Here is a 20,404-nt window from a genome sequence, read left to right on the forward strand (position 1 = left end):
AACAATGCCGGCGCCAGAACAAATCAGTTGGACGGATCTTTGATTTCCATAGGGACGCCACATTTTTTCAGGGGACCTCCTTTAATGGGTTTTATATTAAAGATATCTAATTTAACTAGAAAGATGTATTACCTTTTAACGTAGCATGAACACAACCAGTCATTATGTTTTTATCCGATTGTAAACACAAATTATTTCTAAAAGTAGGTTACCGGGCCTCCCGAATGTTGCAGCTGTCTAAGGCACTGCATCGCAGTTTGAGAGGCATAACTACAGACCCAGGTTCGATCCCAGGCTCTGTCGCAGCCGGCTGCCACCGGTAGACCCACACAAATGGCCCAGTGTCATCCGGGTTTGAGAAGGGTTTGGCCGGCTGGGGTGTCCTTGTCCAATCGCGCTCTAGCAACTGCTTGTGGCGGGCCGGGCGCATGCACGCTGACTTCAGTCGCCAGTTGTACGGTGTTTCCTCCAACACATTGTTGTGGCTGGCTTCCGGGTTATGCAAGTAGTGATGTTTGGCAGAGTCATGTTTCGGAGGATGCAAGTCTCTCGACCTTCACCTCTTGTCACGACTTCCACCGAAGTTGGCTCCCCTGCCTGTTCGGGTGGTGTTCGGCGGTCGTCGTCACCGTCCTACTAGCCACTACCGATCCCTTTTTCGTTTGTCTGTTGGTTTTGTCTTATTAGTTTCACCTGTGTGTATTTTAGTTTAATTAGTGTCCTTATTATATAGTAGGTTGTCCCGCCCTTGTTTTGTGCGGGATTGTTTTTGTTACTCTGTTGTATGGTGGTTTTTTCATGTGGTTATTCTCCAGACTATTTTGGTCTTGTGTTTGGGCTGGTCTATTGTATGCGCCCTGTGTGTTGGCGTGACCGTTTTTGTGCGCTGGAGAATAAATTGACAATCTACTGAACCCTGCTCTCTGCGCCTGATTCCACCCACCACTCCTAGTAAATCGTGACACCTCTCCCAAGTCCATACGGGAGTTGCAGAAATAGGACAAGAACGTAATTGGATATCACTAAATTGGGGAGAAAAAGGGGCAAAAAAAAATAAAGCCAAAAAAAGTAAATAATAAAAAGTAGATTACCTTCGCACCTTCATCCATAATAATTCCAGTATCCAAAAAAGTGCACTCACACTTTCCTTCAATTTGCAAGTGGCTGAAACTGTCACCCGAGAAAGCATCTTACTATATTAAGTTTCAAGTTTTAATGTCATGTGCACAAGTATAGTGAAATGCCTTTCTTACAATCTCTAAACCAGGGATCATAAACTAGATTCAGTCACGGGCTGATTTTTTCTTTTAGCGGATGGCCAGGGGGCCCGAATGTAATAAAAAATAATTTGAAGACTGCAAATGAACCGCAAGAAGCCCAAAAATATATTGTTTGACTACAACAATCATTTCAAACCTTGCTTACATTTTTTACGTTGTGTCTCTCCATTACACATGGAAATACTTGGGAACAGATTTCTTAAATTAAGGAGCTGATTTCATGGTGATTTATAGTCATGTCCAACAATGAAAACTCCACACAGGCCGCCAGTTGGGGAACACTGCTCTAAACCCAATAATGCGGTAATCAATAACAATGTAATAGTAAAATAGCATGAGGTGGAACAAAAGAAACAATAAATAAAAATAAGATGTAGCCCATGTATCTGATGCTGTTTGGCCAAAAATAGTATGACATGAGACAGAGAGGTGCTGTTTCTCTCCTTCTGATTCTTCATCAGAGATTGATGCATCTTTATGTCGGTGCGCATCTCGGTCAAATAAATGATCAATATTTAAACATTTTATTTGGACAGGAAACGAGGTAAGGTAGCGTGGGCCAGGCCCCCAGAGGCCTGCCCATAAGGCCGGCTCTGCTCTGAAGTAACAGAGCTCTGAGATTGGAGCGCTGCTTGGACCGAGCATTAATTTCTGAGTCTCTATATGTCAGGAAATCTACATTTAGAGGAAATGTCAGAAAAGTGATACCCATAGTAATACCCAGTATAGTATAGCCAGATCTTGTGAAAAAATGATGGTCTCTGGACCAAAGGGCCAGACTTCAAAGGAACATTTGTAATAATTCTAGAGGAGGTAAATGGAATAAGTTGGTTGCACATGAAATGATAAGAAGCCCTTGAAAATGGTAAAATGAGAGTGTTATGCCAAATAACATCTTCTGTTGTCATGGTATGAAATGGATGTGCATTCAAGTATAGGCCTACATTTAGACTACATAACATCACCATCATCCTCTGTTCACAGCCAAGCATAGACAAAAACATATCCTGAGGTCAGAGGAGAATCCATCTGTATTGTGGAACGTCTGTTGAATCTCAGTGCCAAAAGAATTAAGCTAACCTCGATAACGAGAGACACTCAATCTGTATTAGGGTAGGCCAGCAATAATGTATAATGATTTTGGCTGGATGTGGCTAATGAATAGAGTGGTTATAGTCTTTCTATCAACCTGTTGTCCAGCTTATACATACAGATGAGTCTAACACACACACACACACACACACACACACACACACACACACACACACACACACACACACACACACACACACACACACACACACACACACACACACACACACACACACACACACACACACACACACACACACACAGGTTTTGAGATGGGAGCTATATTTTTGGCTTGGTTAACAGGCAGTAAACATATTCAGCTCTAGAATGGAATGCGGAGGCTCAGAGAACTTGACACAGAGCCACAATTCCAACAGAGCCTGTTCCGCTGTTGCCATGGCAACACCTCCCTCCCTCCTCATCCCTGATACTATATTTTAACAGATATCACAGCAACTAGCAACATCGTAGAACAAAAAATTAAGAGTAGAGCTGAATGGTATGGACCAAACACAAAACACTACTCTCCTTAGAAGCGAGGTAGCCTCTTTCAGTCTACAGAGTAGCTATAGTTTCTATCTGGGCTAAGCATCGTTCTAGGAATGAGACTAAAAGGAGAACCTTTGCCACCTGTTAATGATGGGAGATGAAGAGGTATGCTGTATAACAGAAACAATGCAGTGATCTGTATAAAATGCAATAAGAAGATACAACATGTTTCCTTAATTAACCAAAATCATCACTCAGCTTTTAGCTTTCCAGCATTTTTGTCATTGATTTCTCTAGGCCTAATTAAGCAGTAAGGATTGTTTCTTTCCCTTGGTGAAGCAGCATCATTATGCCAGGAACTCATTATGCGCTTCATATCTCTTGTCCCTCTTCGCTATAATTATACATAACCAGACACTACAAACCCTCCAAACCCCCTCAAAGATTGTCATTTAACCCCAGCTATGACAGCATATTTGTGGGTTTCGGAGAGCCTTCGCTTGTGTGCTCAGCAGGGCCGAATTCATTAAGGATTCCACCTGATAATCAAAATTGAGAATTGTCCGGTTGTGATTCTGTGAAGTCACAGTGGAAGGCTTTGGAACAGACCCCTGTGGAAATAAATATACCTTCTCACTGAGCTATGCCCTCTCGTTCAGTGCATCAGCACTTCAGAGCTCCCAAAGCAGAAACTGTTTATGTTCATGGCAGCAACTGCAATCCCCTTTCGCTCTGAAATCAAGGGTTTTAGTAGGATTTGGTGCTTTAAGCCCAGGTTTTTACTTTTACCTTGATGTATTAGGAATTAGCATTCTAACACAGCAGCCCTCTTTCTTGCATGGGAGATGCTTTGCTCTAGCTGTCATTGTCTGGATAAATGGATAAAAAGCCAATTATCTCAGAGCACATCCTTCGGCTTGAGATAAATCTGACACTGCGTCGACTGATACAAAACAATAACAACAACAGAAAACACACCTGGCTTCAAAGACTAGCTGTTAATGATGATAAGCGAAGATAATGCAGGTTTCTCTTTATATACTATGTGGAACACACTCAACCTAACTGCTAGTCATGAATTGAGTTTGTATACAGCCTACGGTCACTATCAAGCCCAGCCCTGTCATTGTACTTTAAGCCAGTCTCTATCTCCAGCTAGAATAACTTAACCCCAAATACAGACTGCTAACTTATCATTCCGGCAGAGGAGGCTGGTGGGAAGAGCTACAGGAGGATGGGCTCATTGTGAAGGCTGGAATGGAATCAATGGAATGGTACCAAACACATCTAACACATGGAAACAACATGTTTGACTCTGTTCCATTGATTCCATTCGAGCCATTACAATGAGCCCATCCTCCTATAACTCCTCTTTCCAGCCTCCACTGCATTCCAGGTGGTATTTCAACAGGTTTTGAACAGCCAATAATCTGGTAACATATTAAAATAACGTTATATGTCTTTATAGTGCATTCAGAAAGTATTCAGACCCCTTACATTTTTTCACACTTTATTACGTTACAGCCATATTCCAAAATTGATTTTTTTCTTATCAATCTACAACCAATACCCAATAATGACAACGTGACAACAGGTTTTCAGAAACTTTAGCAAATGTATAAAATAAAAGCAGAAATACCTTATTTACATACAGTGGGGCAAAAAAGTATTTAGTCAGCCACCAATTGTGCAAGTTCTCCCACTTAAAAAGATGAGAGAGGCCTGTAATTTTCATCAGATGTACACTTCAACTATGACAGACAAAATGAGAAAAAAAATCCAGAAAATCACATTGTAGGATTTTTTATGAATTTATTTGCAAATTACCTATGATGAAAATTACAGGCCTCTCATCTTTTTAAGTGGGAGAACTTGCACAATCAGGGAGGTGACCAAGAACCCGATGGTCACTCTGACAGAGCTCCAGAGTAATTTTGTGGAGATGGGAGAACCTTCCAGAAGAACAACCATCTCTGCAGCACTCCACCAAACAGGTCTTTATGGTAGAGTGACCAGACTGAAGCCACTCCTCAGTAAAAGGCACATGGCAGCCCACTTGGCGTTTGCCAAAAGGCACCTAGAGAACTCAGACCATGAGAAACAAGATTCTCTTTGGCCTGAATGCCAAATGTCAAGTCTGGAGGAAACCTGGCACCATCTCTACGGTGAAGTATGGTGGTGGCAGCATCATGCTGTGGGGATGTTTTTCAGCTGCAGGGACTGGGAGACTAGTCAGGATCGTGGGAAAGATGAACGGAACAAAGTACAGTGAGATCCTTGATGAAAACCTGCTCCAGAGAGATCAGGACATCAGACAGGGCCGAACGTTCACCTTCCAATTGGACAACGACCATAAGCACACCGCCAAGACAATGCAGGAGTGGCTTCGGGACAAGTCTCTGAATGTCCTTGAGTGTCCCAGGTAGAGCCCGGACTTGAACCAGATCAAACATCTCTGGAGAGACCAGAAAATAGTTGTGCAGCAACACTTCCCATCCATCCTGGCAGATCTTGAGAGGATCTGCAGAGAAGAATGGGAGAAACTCCCCAAATACAGGTGTGCCAAGCTTGTAGCGTCATACCCAAGAAGACTCGAGGCTGTAAACACTGCCAACGGTGCTTCAACAAAGTACTGAGTAAAGGGTCTGAATACTTATGTAAATATATTATTTAAGTTTTTTATTAGGAAGAAATTTGTAAAATTTTGTAAAAAACAGATTTTGCTTTGTCATTATGGGGTATTGTGTATAGGTTGATGAGGGGAAGAAAAACAATTTAATCAATTATAGAATAAGGTTGTAACGTAACAAAATGTGGAAAAAGTCAAGGGGTCTGAATACTTTCTGAATCCACTGTAAATGCGTATAAATGTTCAGAAATAATTAGAAATCCTTTTTACATTATTATAAATATCTCAAATTACATTTACATATATGATGCAGCAGGGTCAGTAGATGGAGTAGATTAGCAAGATACCATCACAGTTAGAAGTGATGTGTTCATGTGTTGACTGACAAGACCCTCCTAGAGTCCACAACCTTTTAGCTCTTTACAGCGTGTGACACCTCTCTCCTCCCTCAGGTGTTTTTCCTAAACAGCAGCAAGCTCTGTCTCTTACCTTCAGGAGATTCCTCCTGCACATATGTGCCTGTCAGGTACCGGTGGACCAAGGCAGACTTCCCACTCGACAGATTACCCACAATACCCTGCAGAAACAACAAGACAACAGTCTAGTCAAGGACATCATATATTTACATTTACATTTAAGTAATTTAGCAGACGCTCTTATCCAGATGTTGTTGAGATGTTTACACAGCCAACCAATGTCATAGCCCACAGCCAATGGACTTGCTTCTTGTAAAGGCAAGGTGGCAAAACAATAGTTCTGTAAGAAGTTGCAGAGACAAATCACCAACTAACACTAGAGCCCACAGTCTATGGACTTTCTTATGGACAGATGATGCTTGTGGGACAAAAGAAAGGTGGTCACCGGCAAGGGAACAGTTCAGAACGTTCGAAACGTCCAGGCCCAGGCCCCATCTCTGACTGCTGACCGCCCCCAGGGGGAGCCTGACAGTGGGTGAGCTGGGGCTGGGCTGCTCCCAGGCTGGGGTGGCTGTTGATAATGCCAGTGTGTCTGGGGGAGAACACGCCCTCCTCCCCTACTCAACCCCACAATCCACCTTCAACACTCTTCTTTAGATCATTAGTGGGTGGTAAAGTCAGGTATGGTTTTAATTATAGGGGACTGTGAGAGAGATGTGTGTGTGTGTACAGGATCTTTAAGAGCCTAGATGATGCTACCTCTCCTCTCCATCATTACACTTACGATCTACATAAGGAGGAAGTTGGCTTTGGAGAGGACACAGAGTAGTAGTCTATCCACCACAGAAGAATAACAAGCTAGGAGCTACTCAGAACAGAAGCTAACTACAAAAGGAACAGAGTTTATGTTAGAAATGTAAAGCTTTGTAAGCTGCTGGGTTGTAGGCCCATCATTAGGGCTGCTGTATGAGCATAGTTCAGGCAGATGAAAGCAAAGCGGGCACAGTGTGTGCAAATCCCACTACAGCCTTTTTTAAGGATCAGTCTATGGGTTCATTATCAAGGTCCGGCAGGGTTAAATGAGAAGACAGTACTATACAGTATCAGCTCATCTCCTCATGAGTGCAATTGTCAATTGTTGGAATGATAACATCTGCCCGTGCTTTTGGGAAAAATAATGAATGAATGAACTACTTCTGTCCAATAGTGTCATATAGATCTGTGGAAGAAATGGAAGCTATGCGTCCCTAACAGTCCTCGACTCTTCCCTGCTGAATCCAACATCAGTTCACTAAACCCCTGAAATGTCTGGAGTTTTCCAATTAACACCTAACACTACATAAAAGACAATGAGCTCTATCAAATGATCCTTGGTTAGAAAGCATGTTCTCCATAAAAGTGTCCCTCTGAGAGAACATCATTTTCTGTTGGATTCCCCATAGGATTACACCAATATGTTTTTCATAAAAGACCAAAATACAATGAATACTTCAGTACTTAACAGCAGAATGTTGGAATGGAATGTGTCTTTGTGGTAATATCCCTATTGATAATGTACGTGAAGCACTCCCTTCTTCCTGTGAGGACGTGTGTGTGTGTGTGTGTGTGTGTGTGTGTGTGTGTGTGTGTGTGTGTGTGTGTGTGTGTGTGTGTGTGTGTGTGTGTGTGTGTGTGTGTGTGTGTGTGTGTGTGTGTGTGTGCGTGCGTGCGTGCGTGCGTGCGTGCGTGCGTGCAAGCAGTTGTGCCAGCGGGTGGATCAGACCCAGGACCTGTCACACGTCTAGCCCAAAACTGTCACTCATCTCTCTGTCCTGCTGCAAGCCACTCCGCGCTACGTGTCACCATGCCAACTTATCTCATTCAAAATCACCCACACTCTCGCTTGGTGCCAGGGAATATTCCAGCCAATTTCTGTACTCTACTCTCTCTGTCATGCAGAATGAGAGGAAATGTTATTGAAATGCATAGAGCATGGCCTGGCATTGACATTTAAATCAATCTTCTTGCAGTGCCAATGCCAGAAGAATAATATGGCCTGAAGTTATGATGAAAACTCATGAATACTACTCACCACTTTGAGCTCTGGCACTGATCGACTCAATGTCCACTCCTGGCTATTGACGAACGAGTCTGGAAGAGAAAAAAGAACAAGAGAATAAACGCCATTATTAAGCTGAGGTCGGGAAAGGTTAAAGCAGTACGTTGATTCCTTGCCACGGTCTGTCTCATAGCTTAAAAGGAGGACGTGCAATCATGGTTTCAAGTCATCTCTGACAATGCAAACATTCACACGCATGCACATCTACCTCATTTTTACCATTATGTCACCTATGCAACTACAGATGACAAAACTCTAGAAACCCATTATACCACAACAGAAATGCATGCAAGCCCTCCCTTGCCCTCCCTTTGGCAAATCAGACCATAACTCTATCCTCCTGCTTCCTTCTTATGAGCAAAAACTCAAAACAGGAAGTACCACTGACACGCTCAACACAGAGGCGGTCTTATGAAGCAGATGCTACGCTACAGGACTTTTTCATTAGCACAGATTGGAATATGTTCCAGGATTCATCTGATAACATTGAGGAGTTTACCACATCAGTCACCAGCTTCATTAATAAGTGCATCAACAAAGTTGTCCCCACAATGACCGTACGTACATACCACAACCAGAAGCCATGGATTATAGGCAACATCCACACTGAGCTAAAGGCTAGAGCTGCTGCTTTCAAGGAGCAGGACCCTAATTCAGACACTTATAAGAAATCGAGCTACGACCTCTGACGGTCCATCAAATAGGCAAAGCGTCAATACAGGACTAAGATCCGTCAATACATCAAAACAGGACTAAGAATCCTACTACACCGGCACTGACACTCAAAGGATGTAGCAGGGCTTGCAAACTATCACAGACTACAAAGGGAAACCCAGCCACGAGCTGCCCAGTGATGCGAGCCTAGCAGACAAAATAAATGCCTCGCCCCGAGGAAAGCTAAACTGAACCATGCATGAGAGCACCAGCTGTTACGGATGACTGTGTGATCTTGCTTTCCGTAACCGATGTGAGTAAGACCTTTCAAGAGGTTAACCGTCACAAACAGCTTCCGTCTCCAGGCCATCAGAAAGTTAAATAGTCACCACTAGCTGGCCTCCGCCCAGTACCCTGCCCTGAACCTAGTCCCTGTTACTAGCCGGCTACAATCTCTGCACCTAAGAGATTTCTGCCCTATGGACAGTTGAAGTCGGACGTTTACATATACACTGCTCAAAAAAATAAAGGAAACACTAAAATAACACATCCTAGATCTGAATGAATGAAATATTCTTATTAAATACTTTTTTCTTTACATAGTTGAATGTGCTGACAACAAAATCACACAAAAATTATCAATGGAAATCAACTTTATCAAACCATGGAGGTCTGGATTTGGAGTCACACTCAAAATGAAAGTGGAAAACCACACTACAGGCTGATCCAACTTTGATGTAATGTCCTTAAAACAAGTCAAAATGAGGCTCAGTGGTGTGTGTGGCCTCCACGTGCCTGTATGACCTCCCGACAACGCCTGAGCATGCTCCTGATGAGGTGGCGGATGGTCTCCTGAGGGATCTCCTCCCAGACCTGGACTAAAGCATACGCCAAATCCTGGACAGTCTGTGGTGCAACGTGGCGTTGGTAGATGGAGCGAGACATGATGTCCCAGATGTGCTCAATTGGATTCAGGTCTGGGGAACGGGCGAGCCAGTCCATAGCATCAATGCCTTCCTCTTGCAGGAACTGCTGACACACTTCAGCCACATGAGGTCTAGCATTGTCTTGCATTAGGAGGAACCCAGGGCCAACCGCACCAGCATATGGTCTCACAAGGGGTCTGATGATCTCATCTCGGTACCTAATGGCAGTCAGGCTACCTCTGGCGAGCACATGGAGGGCTGTGCGGCCACCCAAAGAAATGCCACCCCACACCATGACTGACCCACCGCCAAACCGGTCATGCTGGAGGATGTTGCAGGCAGCAGAACGTTCTCCACGGCGTCTCCAGACTGTCATGTCTGTCACATGTGCTCAGTGTGAACCTGCTTTCATCTGTGAAGAGCACAGGGCACCAGTGGCGAATTTGCCAATCTTGGTGTTCTCTGGCAAATGCCAAACGTCCTGCACGGTGTTGGGCTGTAAGCACAACCCCTACTCATACCACCCTCATGGAGTCTGTTTCTGACCGTTTGAGCAGACAAACGCACATTTGTGGCCTGCTGGAGGTCATTTTGCAGGGCTCTGGCAGTGCTCCTCCTGCTCCTCCTTGCACAAAGGCGGAGGTAGCGGTCCTGCTGCAGGGTTGTTGCCCTCCTACGGCCTCCTCCACGTCTCCTGATGTACTGGCCTGTCTCCTGGTAGCGCCCCCATGCTCTGGACACTACACTGACAAACACAGCAAACCTTCTTGCCCCATCTCGCATTGATGTGCCATCCTGGATGAGCTGCACTACCTGAGCCACTTGTGTGGGTTGTAGACTCTGTCTCATGCTACTACTAGAGTGAAAGCACTGCCAGCATTCAAAAATGACCAAAACATCAGCCAGGAAGCATAGGAACTGAGAAGTGGTCTGTGGTTATCACCTTCAGAACCACTCCTTTATTGGGGGGTGTCTTGCTAATTGCCTATCATTTCCACCTGTTGTCTATTCCATTTGCACAGCAGCAGTTGAAATGTATTGTCAATCAGTGTTACTTCCTAAATGGACAGTTTGATTTCACAGAAGTGTGATTGACTTGGAGTAAAAAAAAATGAGCAGTGTACTTAGTTTGGAGTCGTTAAAACGTATTTTTCAACCTCTCCACAAATTTCTTGTTAAAAAACTACAGTTTTGGCAAGTCTGTTAGGACATCTACTTTGGAGACTTCCACATGTCTGGTTCATCCTTGGGAGCAATTTCCAAACGCCTGACGGTTTCACGTTCATCTGTACAAACAATAACCCGCAAGCATAAACACCATGGGACCACGCAGCTGCCATACCGCTCAGGAAGGAGATGCGTTCTGTCTCCTACAGATGAACATACTTTGGTGCGAAAAGTGCAAATCAATCCCAGAACAAGAGCAAAGGACATTATGAAGATGGGCCGTCATTGTAAATAATAATTTGTTCTTAGCCAACTTGACTAGTTAAATAAAGGTTACACACACACACACACCAAACCAAAAAGTTATTTTGTTGGCATTTACATATGTTCCCATTACCAGAAAAACATCATCAAAACCCACGTCTTTCATTTACTCGCTGTGCTAACTATATAACTCGGTGTCATCATTTAAAATAACCCGAATTTATAAGACAGTTCTTATTTGATTAATGGTGTGTGGACCCATCTATGTGAAGCTAGCCACAAGGATTAGCCACAATAGTAGACTTTGCGGTTAGCCTTCAAAATAAAAGTATGGCATAATTCTACTATTTGTATTCATTTGTATTTTGAAGGCAAACCAGCCTAATCATTATTGTGGCTAGCTTCACAACACATAACCCGATCCGGTCGAGCCTCACTAGCTAGATGAAGCAAGCTGATTGCTTATAACGTTAGCTTTGGGGAACAGGGTTAAGTAGCTGGCTAGCTATTTATTTTCAAGTTCAATTTCAATAGGCAAACAACAAGTGGCAACCTAATACTTACTCACAAGGATTACTAAATCATTGCTAAGAATAATGAAAATTCCTGCAGTTTCTACTGGTCATTGTTTTCAGGCTGGTTGTATTGGTGCTAGCTAGGTACCCCAGAAGTTGCGGTCAAAAAAATGATGCTTTACTACCAACGCGTGTAAACACATCGTTTGTGGCCGGTGTTTGCTCATTTTCAGACTATTTAGTACAGCTTTTACAGTGTTACTTTTATCTTTTTTTGAAACGCAGAGACGCAAACAGCGTTCCATAGTATGTATGCTGTGAAGCTAATAGCAGTGACGCTATTACTGTGTAAACAAATAACGCGCTTGGTAGTGTGTACCGGTGCTCGACCAGTCGGCGAAAGCCAACATCACCCATGACAGAAAACGTTTGACTATCAAGGGCAACGAGTTCCATTATCTTGGCTTTAATGGATTTCGCCTTTGAGTTGTCTCGCTGACTTAACTTGTTGACTGCTCGATCCACACAGCAGACAATGTGTGGCCTAGGTTAGGAATGCTGTGATGCACGTGTAGCGCAAAATTTTACGGCATGGTAGCTTTGACATCGGTTTTTAACAATGGCGTTAAACTAGACAGGCTGATATCGATATTGGCATTTTTAGCTAATATCGGCCCATTCCCGATATATTCACTGATACAGTATATCGTGCATCGCTAGTATATATACTACCACTGGTGGAACCATGGCTTTGTCTTATGCAGCTGTATGACCCAATAAGTGAAATAAACTTGGTTTAAGCTTTACTAAATTGTCCGTAAGTTTTACGAGGTTCATTTAGAACCTAACACAAACGGTATAAACGTTTTTACTTGTTCTTCACTGTATTCATTCCTCGTGTCATTATTTCCATGTTTATCTTATATTTTATGCATCTTTATCTTGAACGGCATTCTAAGCTATTAATTTCACTGTTCGTCTAAAACTGGTTTACGAAGCATGTGACAAATTTGATTTGATTTGACACGACCTCATTCAGTATGTTGGAGCTTTTTTGATCCTCTCACCTTGAGGCAAACTGATGCTGCGGCTGCTAATTCAATTTAACAGTGAGAAATTACCAGACGTGACACAACATGTTTCCTCTATGATTGACATCAGATAGGGAAGGAACATTTGAGTGAATTAATCACCATTTTAAAACCATTCAATAGAACAATTACAGTCTGGGTGAAAGTCAGTAGAATTGTTTATGTCTGCCTGTTGGTTACTGCCATAACCAAACCCAACACGCAGATAACTTCTCTCAAAGGACACCGTAAAGAGTGTTAGCATCTGTCACAACAACCGTTTGACAAAATACCCCATTTTTGTTTTGATTCACAGCCCCATTCTGAGCTAGCAAACCCCATGGAGATACCATCTCCAACAGAGGGGGTGTAGACACCCTGTCTGCAGGCAACAAGGTGCACAACCAGGTGGGATCCCCCTATGTCGGTCTACACCAGAACAATGAAAAGCTACAACACCAAACAAGGCAGCGTCCTTTACTGTAGGTGCATGTGTCTGTTGCAGCAACAATGTTCTCATCATGCCCAAGGCAATCATATTACAGAAAATCAATCATCCAGAAAAAAAGATTGAGAGCAAATGCCTGTATGCCTGAGCACTCTTGCCATAAACAATATTTTACACAAATTGAAAGCGGTTGTCCAATCCATATTTATTGTCTGTGTAAGTTAAGTGTAAGGGCTTCAGTGAAAATTGCAACATTTGCACAACATGAGATCAATTGACGAAGAACATTCATTCAAACTTTGTTCCAAGGCTAATCAAAGCCATTCCAAACACAATTGAACTTCACTTGAGACACTTTTCCCAATTAAGAAAATAAACAGTTGTCCGTTTGAACACTAGATTCTACCTTTAAATGTTTTGTTTTAGAAGCAATAAGGTTGACTTAAAACACTGTATACAATAATAGGCTTCGTTGCTATGGCGATCTCACTTTATTCCAGGCTGAGGCGTGTTGAGTGCATCACCGGCTTTGTGTTGCGAAGCCCTCTCACTACCAGTTTGACACATCTCCTTGAACATGTTAGAACATGAGCACCAAAGACGCTCTTCAGATGCTGCGGCTCTGAAACTCTGCTTGAGTGAGGGAGTTTTATTTCAGAAGTGGTAGATGGGAGCTTAAACGAGGTTGCCACTCATTTTGTCAAGGTTTTATTGTTAGCATACAAATGTAGCTAATGTTTCTGTAAAACATATTAAATGATAGAGACAAGAGGACAACGAAATGACAAAGTAGATCCTCTCAAAATAAAAATACTGATTGGAGCTATTTTATGCAACTCTTGAGCACTGTGTTCTATGAGCACTCTGACATGAACAGATTTGCAGTTAACTGGAAAGAGATAAACAGTAGTTTCCACTGCTGTCTCAATTCTTGCATCTCTTAAAGAGAGAGGGCCAAACACAAGGAAGACCCCAGAAATAGATAGGCCATCCAGTTGAATTAGAGGTCATTACACAAATGGGGCTCTATGGTGTTGTTGACCACTTAGAGCAGGCGTGTCAAACTCATTTGGCGCCGGGGGCCGCATTCAGTCTTCATCGAGGTCTGGAGGGGCATCACTGAAAATCTGCTGTATTTCCTTGCCTTCAAAATGTAAAAAAATATATAATATTTTTTTATAAAGGCCTCTATTTATAGCTTTTAAAATTTCCGATGCTCCCTGACTGTCTAGCTTTCATTTAGGGGATTATTTAGTTATACATTTTTATGTCACGTGCCCAAGTACAGTGAAATGCCTTTCTTTTTTAGCGAGCTGGAGACAATCAAGAAACTGGACGAATACATTGTTGGTCCATTGTCATTTCTACACAGTTTCGATTTGGTTTCAGTCATTTTAAGTACAGTGACTTCAGTTGGTATTCATGTAACAGTATAACTTTAGACCGTCCCCTCGCCCATACCCGGGCACGAACCAGGGACCCTCTGCACACATCAACAACAGTCACCCACGAAGCATCGTTACCCACCTCTCCACAAAAGCTGCGGCCCTTGCAGAGCAAGGGGAACTACTACTTCAAGATCTCAGAGCAAGTGACGTCACCGATTGAAACACTATTTAGCGCGCACCTCCGCTAACTAAGCTAGCGTTTCACATCTGTTACACTCCATTTTGAATTCAGGCTGTAACATAACAACATGTGGAATAAGACAAGGGGTATGAATACTTTCTGAGTACACATACACAAACAAAACACCTGCAGGCCGGATTGGACCCCCTCAGGGGCCAGATCCCCTGAGTATGTTCCACACAGGGCAGAAGAAAGGTGAATTAGAAGAAATGTAGGTTATTCACTCAAAGCTTTACCTTACTGAAGTGATAGCCATCTTTCATTAAACCATGTGACACATTGTTTGTGCTTCACACGTGTTACATGCTACTGTAGGACTATATGCTGTGGCTATCCAGATTGATATAACAAGTGCCACTTGTCCTTATTTCTTGCTGAAACAGCGAATATAATTAATTTAGTTCTGCTTTACATCATCCATTAAAAATGAGCAACCCATCAGTACCCACAATGCCTATAGAAATGGAACAGAATGAGCCCCAACTTCAGTGATGCACCCTCCAGAGGACACTAGGGCCTTTGTTTGTGTGAGATGGAAAACTGCATCGGTGTATTGTTTCATGTTTTTCGACTCATTACTCATGTCCACTCTAATAAAAAATACTATTCAATCCAAGGGCAGTGAGGCACAATTAGTAACCCCCATATTGAGTTCAGAAAACAGAGAGAAAGAAAATGCAGAAAACCCCACGTGTGTGTGTGTGTGTGTGTGTGTGTGTGTGTGTGTGTGTGTGTGTGTGTGTGTGTGTGTGTGTGTGTGTGTGTGTGTGTGTGTGTGTGTGTGTGTGTGTGTACGCGTCTGTGCGGTGTTTATGTGGGAATGTATTACTAACCTTGTGGGTACTGGAAATCCCGAAAAGGATAGTAAAACCAGGAATATTATTCCTCATGGGGACATTTCCCATGACGGCTATTTTCAATTTAAGGGCTAGGTTTACAATTAGGGTTACGAGTTAGGATTAGGGGTTAAGGAAAATAGGATTTTGAATGGAAATACATTTTAGGTCCCCACAAGGATTTTTGTGTTTGTGTGGGGTCAGTGGGGAATGAAAGTGGAGGACGACCGTGAGGTCTAAACCTCCCTGCCAAAGATTAGGAGATCCTTTCCCACTAGCTACAAATGACAGAGTACCAATTTAGCTTGGACTAAGTATTTTTACATCCCTCATTGGTAACCACATAAATATGTAGGATCTTCATTTGATTACCATGTTGTCGAATAACTTGGCTGCAATGCAGGAAACGTAAAACTTCTACTGTATTTGAGGTTTAAAAAGGCTTCTGAAGTATGTATTTCCCACTTTGAAATTTGAGACTTGATTTCCTTTACAAAAAAAAATGTATCAAACCCTACAAAAATGGCTATTAATTAAAATCAACATTTCCTGTTGCTGCAGGACTATTTTCCTGCTGTAGCAACTGGCTCAAATTAAGATCCTACATTTGTAGTGGATTGTTACCCACTGCCATTAGACTCGGTCTAGCATATACTTACACAGAGCAGCAGCTCCATTGACATAATCATTCCGGAATCATCTCCCTATCTTGTAAATGTTACGCCTCTGTAACCAAACTCACAAAGCTGTCTACTCAATGCTGCTACAGCTCTTATAACTTATCTGTAGAGCTCTGAACAGCAGAATGTCATTTTAATATGAGGTGATAGATAAGTGAACAGAATCAGCAGTAAGCAGACAGAGCTGGATGCCCACTGACCAATCTATTCTATTGTGTAGGGCTATAGGCAAGCTGACTTAAGGGTCTCTTAGTCTCTTCTAACAATTCTGTTGTTGAAGGCATGGTATCGACCATTTCCTCAGAGGTAAATTGGACACCAGTGTTGAGCGGAATCCAAATTTAACCCAAGGGAGACACATTTTCCGTCTTAGCTGACTCGATATAGTAGAGTGAATTGTTTTCTATAATCACAACCCCACATTAACAACATACCATAAACATGGTTCTGCACAAAAAAGGGCCCCCAACTGTCAATAGCCACAGATAAGAAGAATCCAAAGTCAACTCGGGAACTCTACTTTGACCTGAGCACTGATGCACATCATCCTTTATTTCTGTTGTGCTATTCTGTCATCACCATGACATTAAACCCCATTGGTGAGTGGTGTCTCAAACTCCAGCATGTAAATGGGTTTTGAACTTGATTCTGAGAAGCTTTTTCCCCTGAGAGGCAAGTAGCAGCAGTGTGAACGGACATATTCAATCTATCCCTATCCCAGTCTGTTTCTCAAAGTAAACACTCTAATGTACTTGTCCTCTTGCTCAGTTGTGCACCGGGGCCTCCCCTTCCTCTTTCTATTCTGGTTAGTGCCAGTTTGTGCTGTTCTGTGAAGGGAGTTGTACACAGCATTGTACGAGATCTTCAGTTTCTTGGCAATTTCTCACATGGAATAGCCTTCATTTCTCAGAACAAGAATAGACTGACGAGTTTCAGAAGAAAGTTTTTTGTTTCTGGACATTTTGAGCCTGTAATCAAACCCACAAATGCTGACAATCCAGATAATCAACTAGTCTAAAGAAGACCGGTTTTATTGCTTCTTTAATCAACACAACAGTTTTCAGCTGTGCAAACATAATTGCAAAAGGGTTTTCTAATAATCAACTAGCCTTTTAAAATGATAAACGTGTCATTGGAATACAGGAGTGATGGTTGCTGATAATGGGCCTATGTAGATATTCCATAAAAAAATCAGCTGTTTCCAGCTACAATAGTCATTTACAACATTAACAATGTCTACACTGTATTTCTGATCAATTTGATGTTATTTCAATGGACAAAAAAATAAGCTTTTCTTTCAAAAACAAGGAAAATTCGAAGTGACCCCAAACTTTTGAATGGTAGTGTATGTAAGAATGCCGTTTACCGACTAGCTCAGCCTTCAATACTATAGTGCCCTTCAAGCTCATCACTAAGCTCATGCCCCAACAACACCTCCGGAGGCTGAAGAAATTCAGCTTGGCCTCTAAGACCCTCACAAATTTCTACAGATGCACCATTGAGAGTATTCTGTCAGACTGTATCCTACTGTTGGAGCTAAAGTAGAAACATAAGCATTTCACTGTACCTGCAAAATATGTGTACGCAACCAATACAATTAGATTTGAAGGGAACACAGTAGCTGGGGATCTGTGGCAGCAGACGCTCAAATAAAGAGTCATTTTAAAGTATTAAGAGAGCCTCTATATCCATCTCCTTCTGGACTGATTCACTCACTCAACCCACAACAGTGTCTTATTCTCTCTTGTCCTTTATCCCTCTCCTCTTCCCTCCTCTCCCAGAAGTGGGTTTGTGTGATCAAACGTTCAGTTTCCCCAATTGGCTTGGGAGTGACACATTTGGTTTGTCATAACGGTAAACCAAGACATTAGTGAGTTTGGCTCAGAGAAGGTCTGCTGAGGGTGCTTACTTAATAAACCAGATACGTCTTCACACAACTCTGACGGAGAGTCTTCAGAGCAGGCAGACTCAAACGTAAGAACATTTAGGGGAACAGACATTTTGGGAACAGACATTTTGTTCGCCCTGCTTCACAGTGACAAAGAGTTTTGATTGAGAAAGAGCAGAGCTGCAAACTATTTTCATGAATGAACTTCAGTTGATTGTGGGGTGAAAAAAATAAAGCCAGGGTATTGTTATTCTTGAACACTCCACGACCAATTTCGAGGATCTCTTATAAGAGAGATCAGTCATGAGATGAAAGAATACAATATGCACATTGACACACAGGACACTTTCGACAACTCTCAATGAGCAATGCCAAGTCTAGGCAAGATACATGTACCACAGTGAACATTTTACGGCATTTCAAGAGGGAAACCTAACCTTTACTCTAGTCGCAGTGCAGCCTAGTTTAATGCACATCATGTGTTTGAAGAAGCAGGCCTGGGTTCAAATAGTATTTGAAATCTTCCAAATACTTTCAGTATTTGTCTGAATCTGCCTTGTTTACACATTTGAGACCATTCCGTTGGTTCCACTGCTGCAGGCAAGCTCAATCACGCCCAGCCAAAGTATTGGAAAGATTTCAAATCCTATTTGAACCCAGGTCTGTGATGGAGTGCAGTGTTGACTACCTCACAAAACGTCACTTCAAACCACCCCTCCTCCACGGGCCTGACAACAATGGCCTTGTTCACCCACTGGTAGGGGTGTGGTGCAGTCGTGAGGGGGACAGGGTCCTCAACCCCTCATCCCTGATGTAGGGCTATACCACCAAAGGGAAAAAATATAACCAGGAAAACAGCTCATCATTAGCTAGTACTAACACCTGGACATCCATATTAGTTACTCGCTAAACAGAGTATATCGTAATGCCAGCTAATGTGTTTTTGGTTAATATTCGCAATTACACACGTGTGTGTGTGTGTGTGTGTGTGTGTGTGTGTGTGTGTGTGTGTGTGTGTGTGTGTGTGTGTGTGTGTGTGTGTGTGTGTGTGTGTGTGTGTGTGTGTGTGTGTGTGTGTGTGTGTGTGTGTGTGTGTGTGTGTGTGTGTGTGCTAACTAAGGGCTGGGAGTCAGAACTCTTAGGATACATTTTGCAGCCAGGTAAGGTTGTCAAACACTTAGGCAGGTAGAGACAGGTGACTAGGCTTTTAGTCAGAGTGATCGGCACACCTACATTCCTACTGCCTGACTGACTGCCCTCTCCGACTTCGACAACGGAGACAAATATCACTAAACGTGCACTTAAAACTACAAAGGCTTTGGTGACCTTGGTAACAGTTCTTATTGGGAAAACAAATAAACTGCAAATCACAAAGTGTACCTGTATCTGCCCTTATTAACTGCTTAGGCTCAGAAGGAAACAAAGCCTTGCTAAAGTTGATATCAACACAAAGTACATGATTTGTGGTTCATTCACAGAGAAACAACTTACCAAGTACGCAAAACAATCTAAGAAGTGTTTCTCTGGAAAGTTTGATACAACTTACTCCTACAGCAACAGGTGTTTGTTTTGAATCTGAACTTCACTCAAACTTTCATTGTTCACTCATAGATTCTGGGGGTCTGAGCGGTGGATTTTTCTAAATGAAGTAATAATGATGTAATAATTCACGATCACCAATCAAAACTCGAGAAAATGTTTAGTGTCATGCTTGGCATGTTGCGCAAACCTGTCTGATACAAGTTTTTAACTTCAGTTCACCATAGTAGAAGGTGTTATCTGCTAATGACTATGACAAGGCTTAATTTTGATTTGAACTAAACTGCATGGAGTACACAGCAAACACAGCTTCAGTACATTGGCTAATCTCTATAGCTCATTGTTGCTTCTCTGTCTGCTTCTATGAGTAACTCAACACATACACACAAGATCCTACACGGTCAACGTATAGAGATCAGCGCTAGGCTAGCTAACCTTTAAACACAGTGCTTAAGTCTCTCTCTCAGTTCCCCATCATTACAGTGTTTAAGCCCTCCTAATTTAGCCCTGGTTGGCGGCCAAAAGCATCTCCAAGGCCCTTCACAGCCGCTGACCGTTTTAATGCCTCCTGCTTTAAGCTGTGTCCCTACGAGGCCAGAGGCAATAGCTACCATGCATTTCCAACCACACTGGCTCTGGGAAACACAGCCACTTCTGGATCAGACTGTATAGTACTGTACCAACCACCCATACCTTTTCTCATCAAACAGCTATTGTTAACTTTAAACAACAAGGCAAATTCATATGAGATAACAGGCAAGACCCTCATCTCATCCAAATGACA

The 20,404-nt window shown here is 42.6% G+C and overlaps 1 protein-coding gene across 2 annotated transcripts in view; it reads right to left on the reverse strand.

The window, feature by feature from the left end:
- LOC118401968 (arf-GAP with GTPase, ANK repeat and PH domain-containing protein 3-like) overlaps positions 1–20,404 on the reverse strand; it is a 394,943-nt gene that overhangs the window by 120,500 nt on the left and 254,039 nt on the right. For both annotated transcript variants that reach the window (XM_035799697.2, XM_035799696.2), the window contains exons 2-3: positions 7,978–8,036; positions 5,980–6,067 (exon numbers count right to left, since the gene is read on the reverse strand). In XM_035799697.2, coding sequence (XP_035655590.1) covers positions 5,980–6,067; positions 7,978–8,036 — 147 coding nt within the window. The remainder of the gene's footprint in view (positions 1–5,979; positions 6,068–7,977; positions 8,037–20,404) is intronic.

The sequence above is a fragment of the Oncorhynchus keta genome, chromosome 23, assembly GCF_023373465.1.
Source record: "Oncorhynchus keta strain PuntledgeMale-10-30-2019 chromosome 23, Oket_V2, whole genome shotgun sequence".
In the NCBI taxonomy this organism is placed as follows: domain Eukaryota; kingdom Metazoa; phylum Chordata; class Actinopteri; order Salmoniformes; family Salmonidae; genus Oncorhynchus; species Oncorhynchus keta.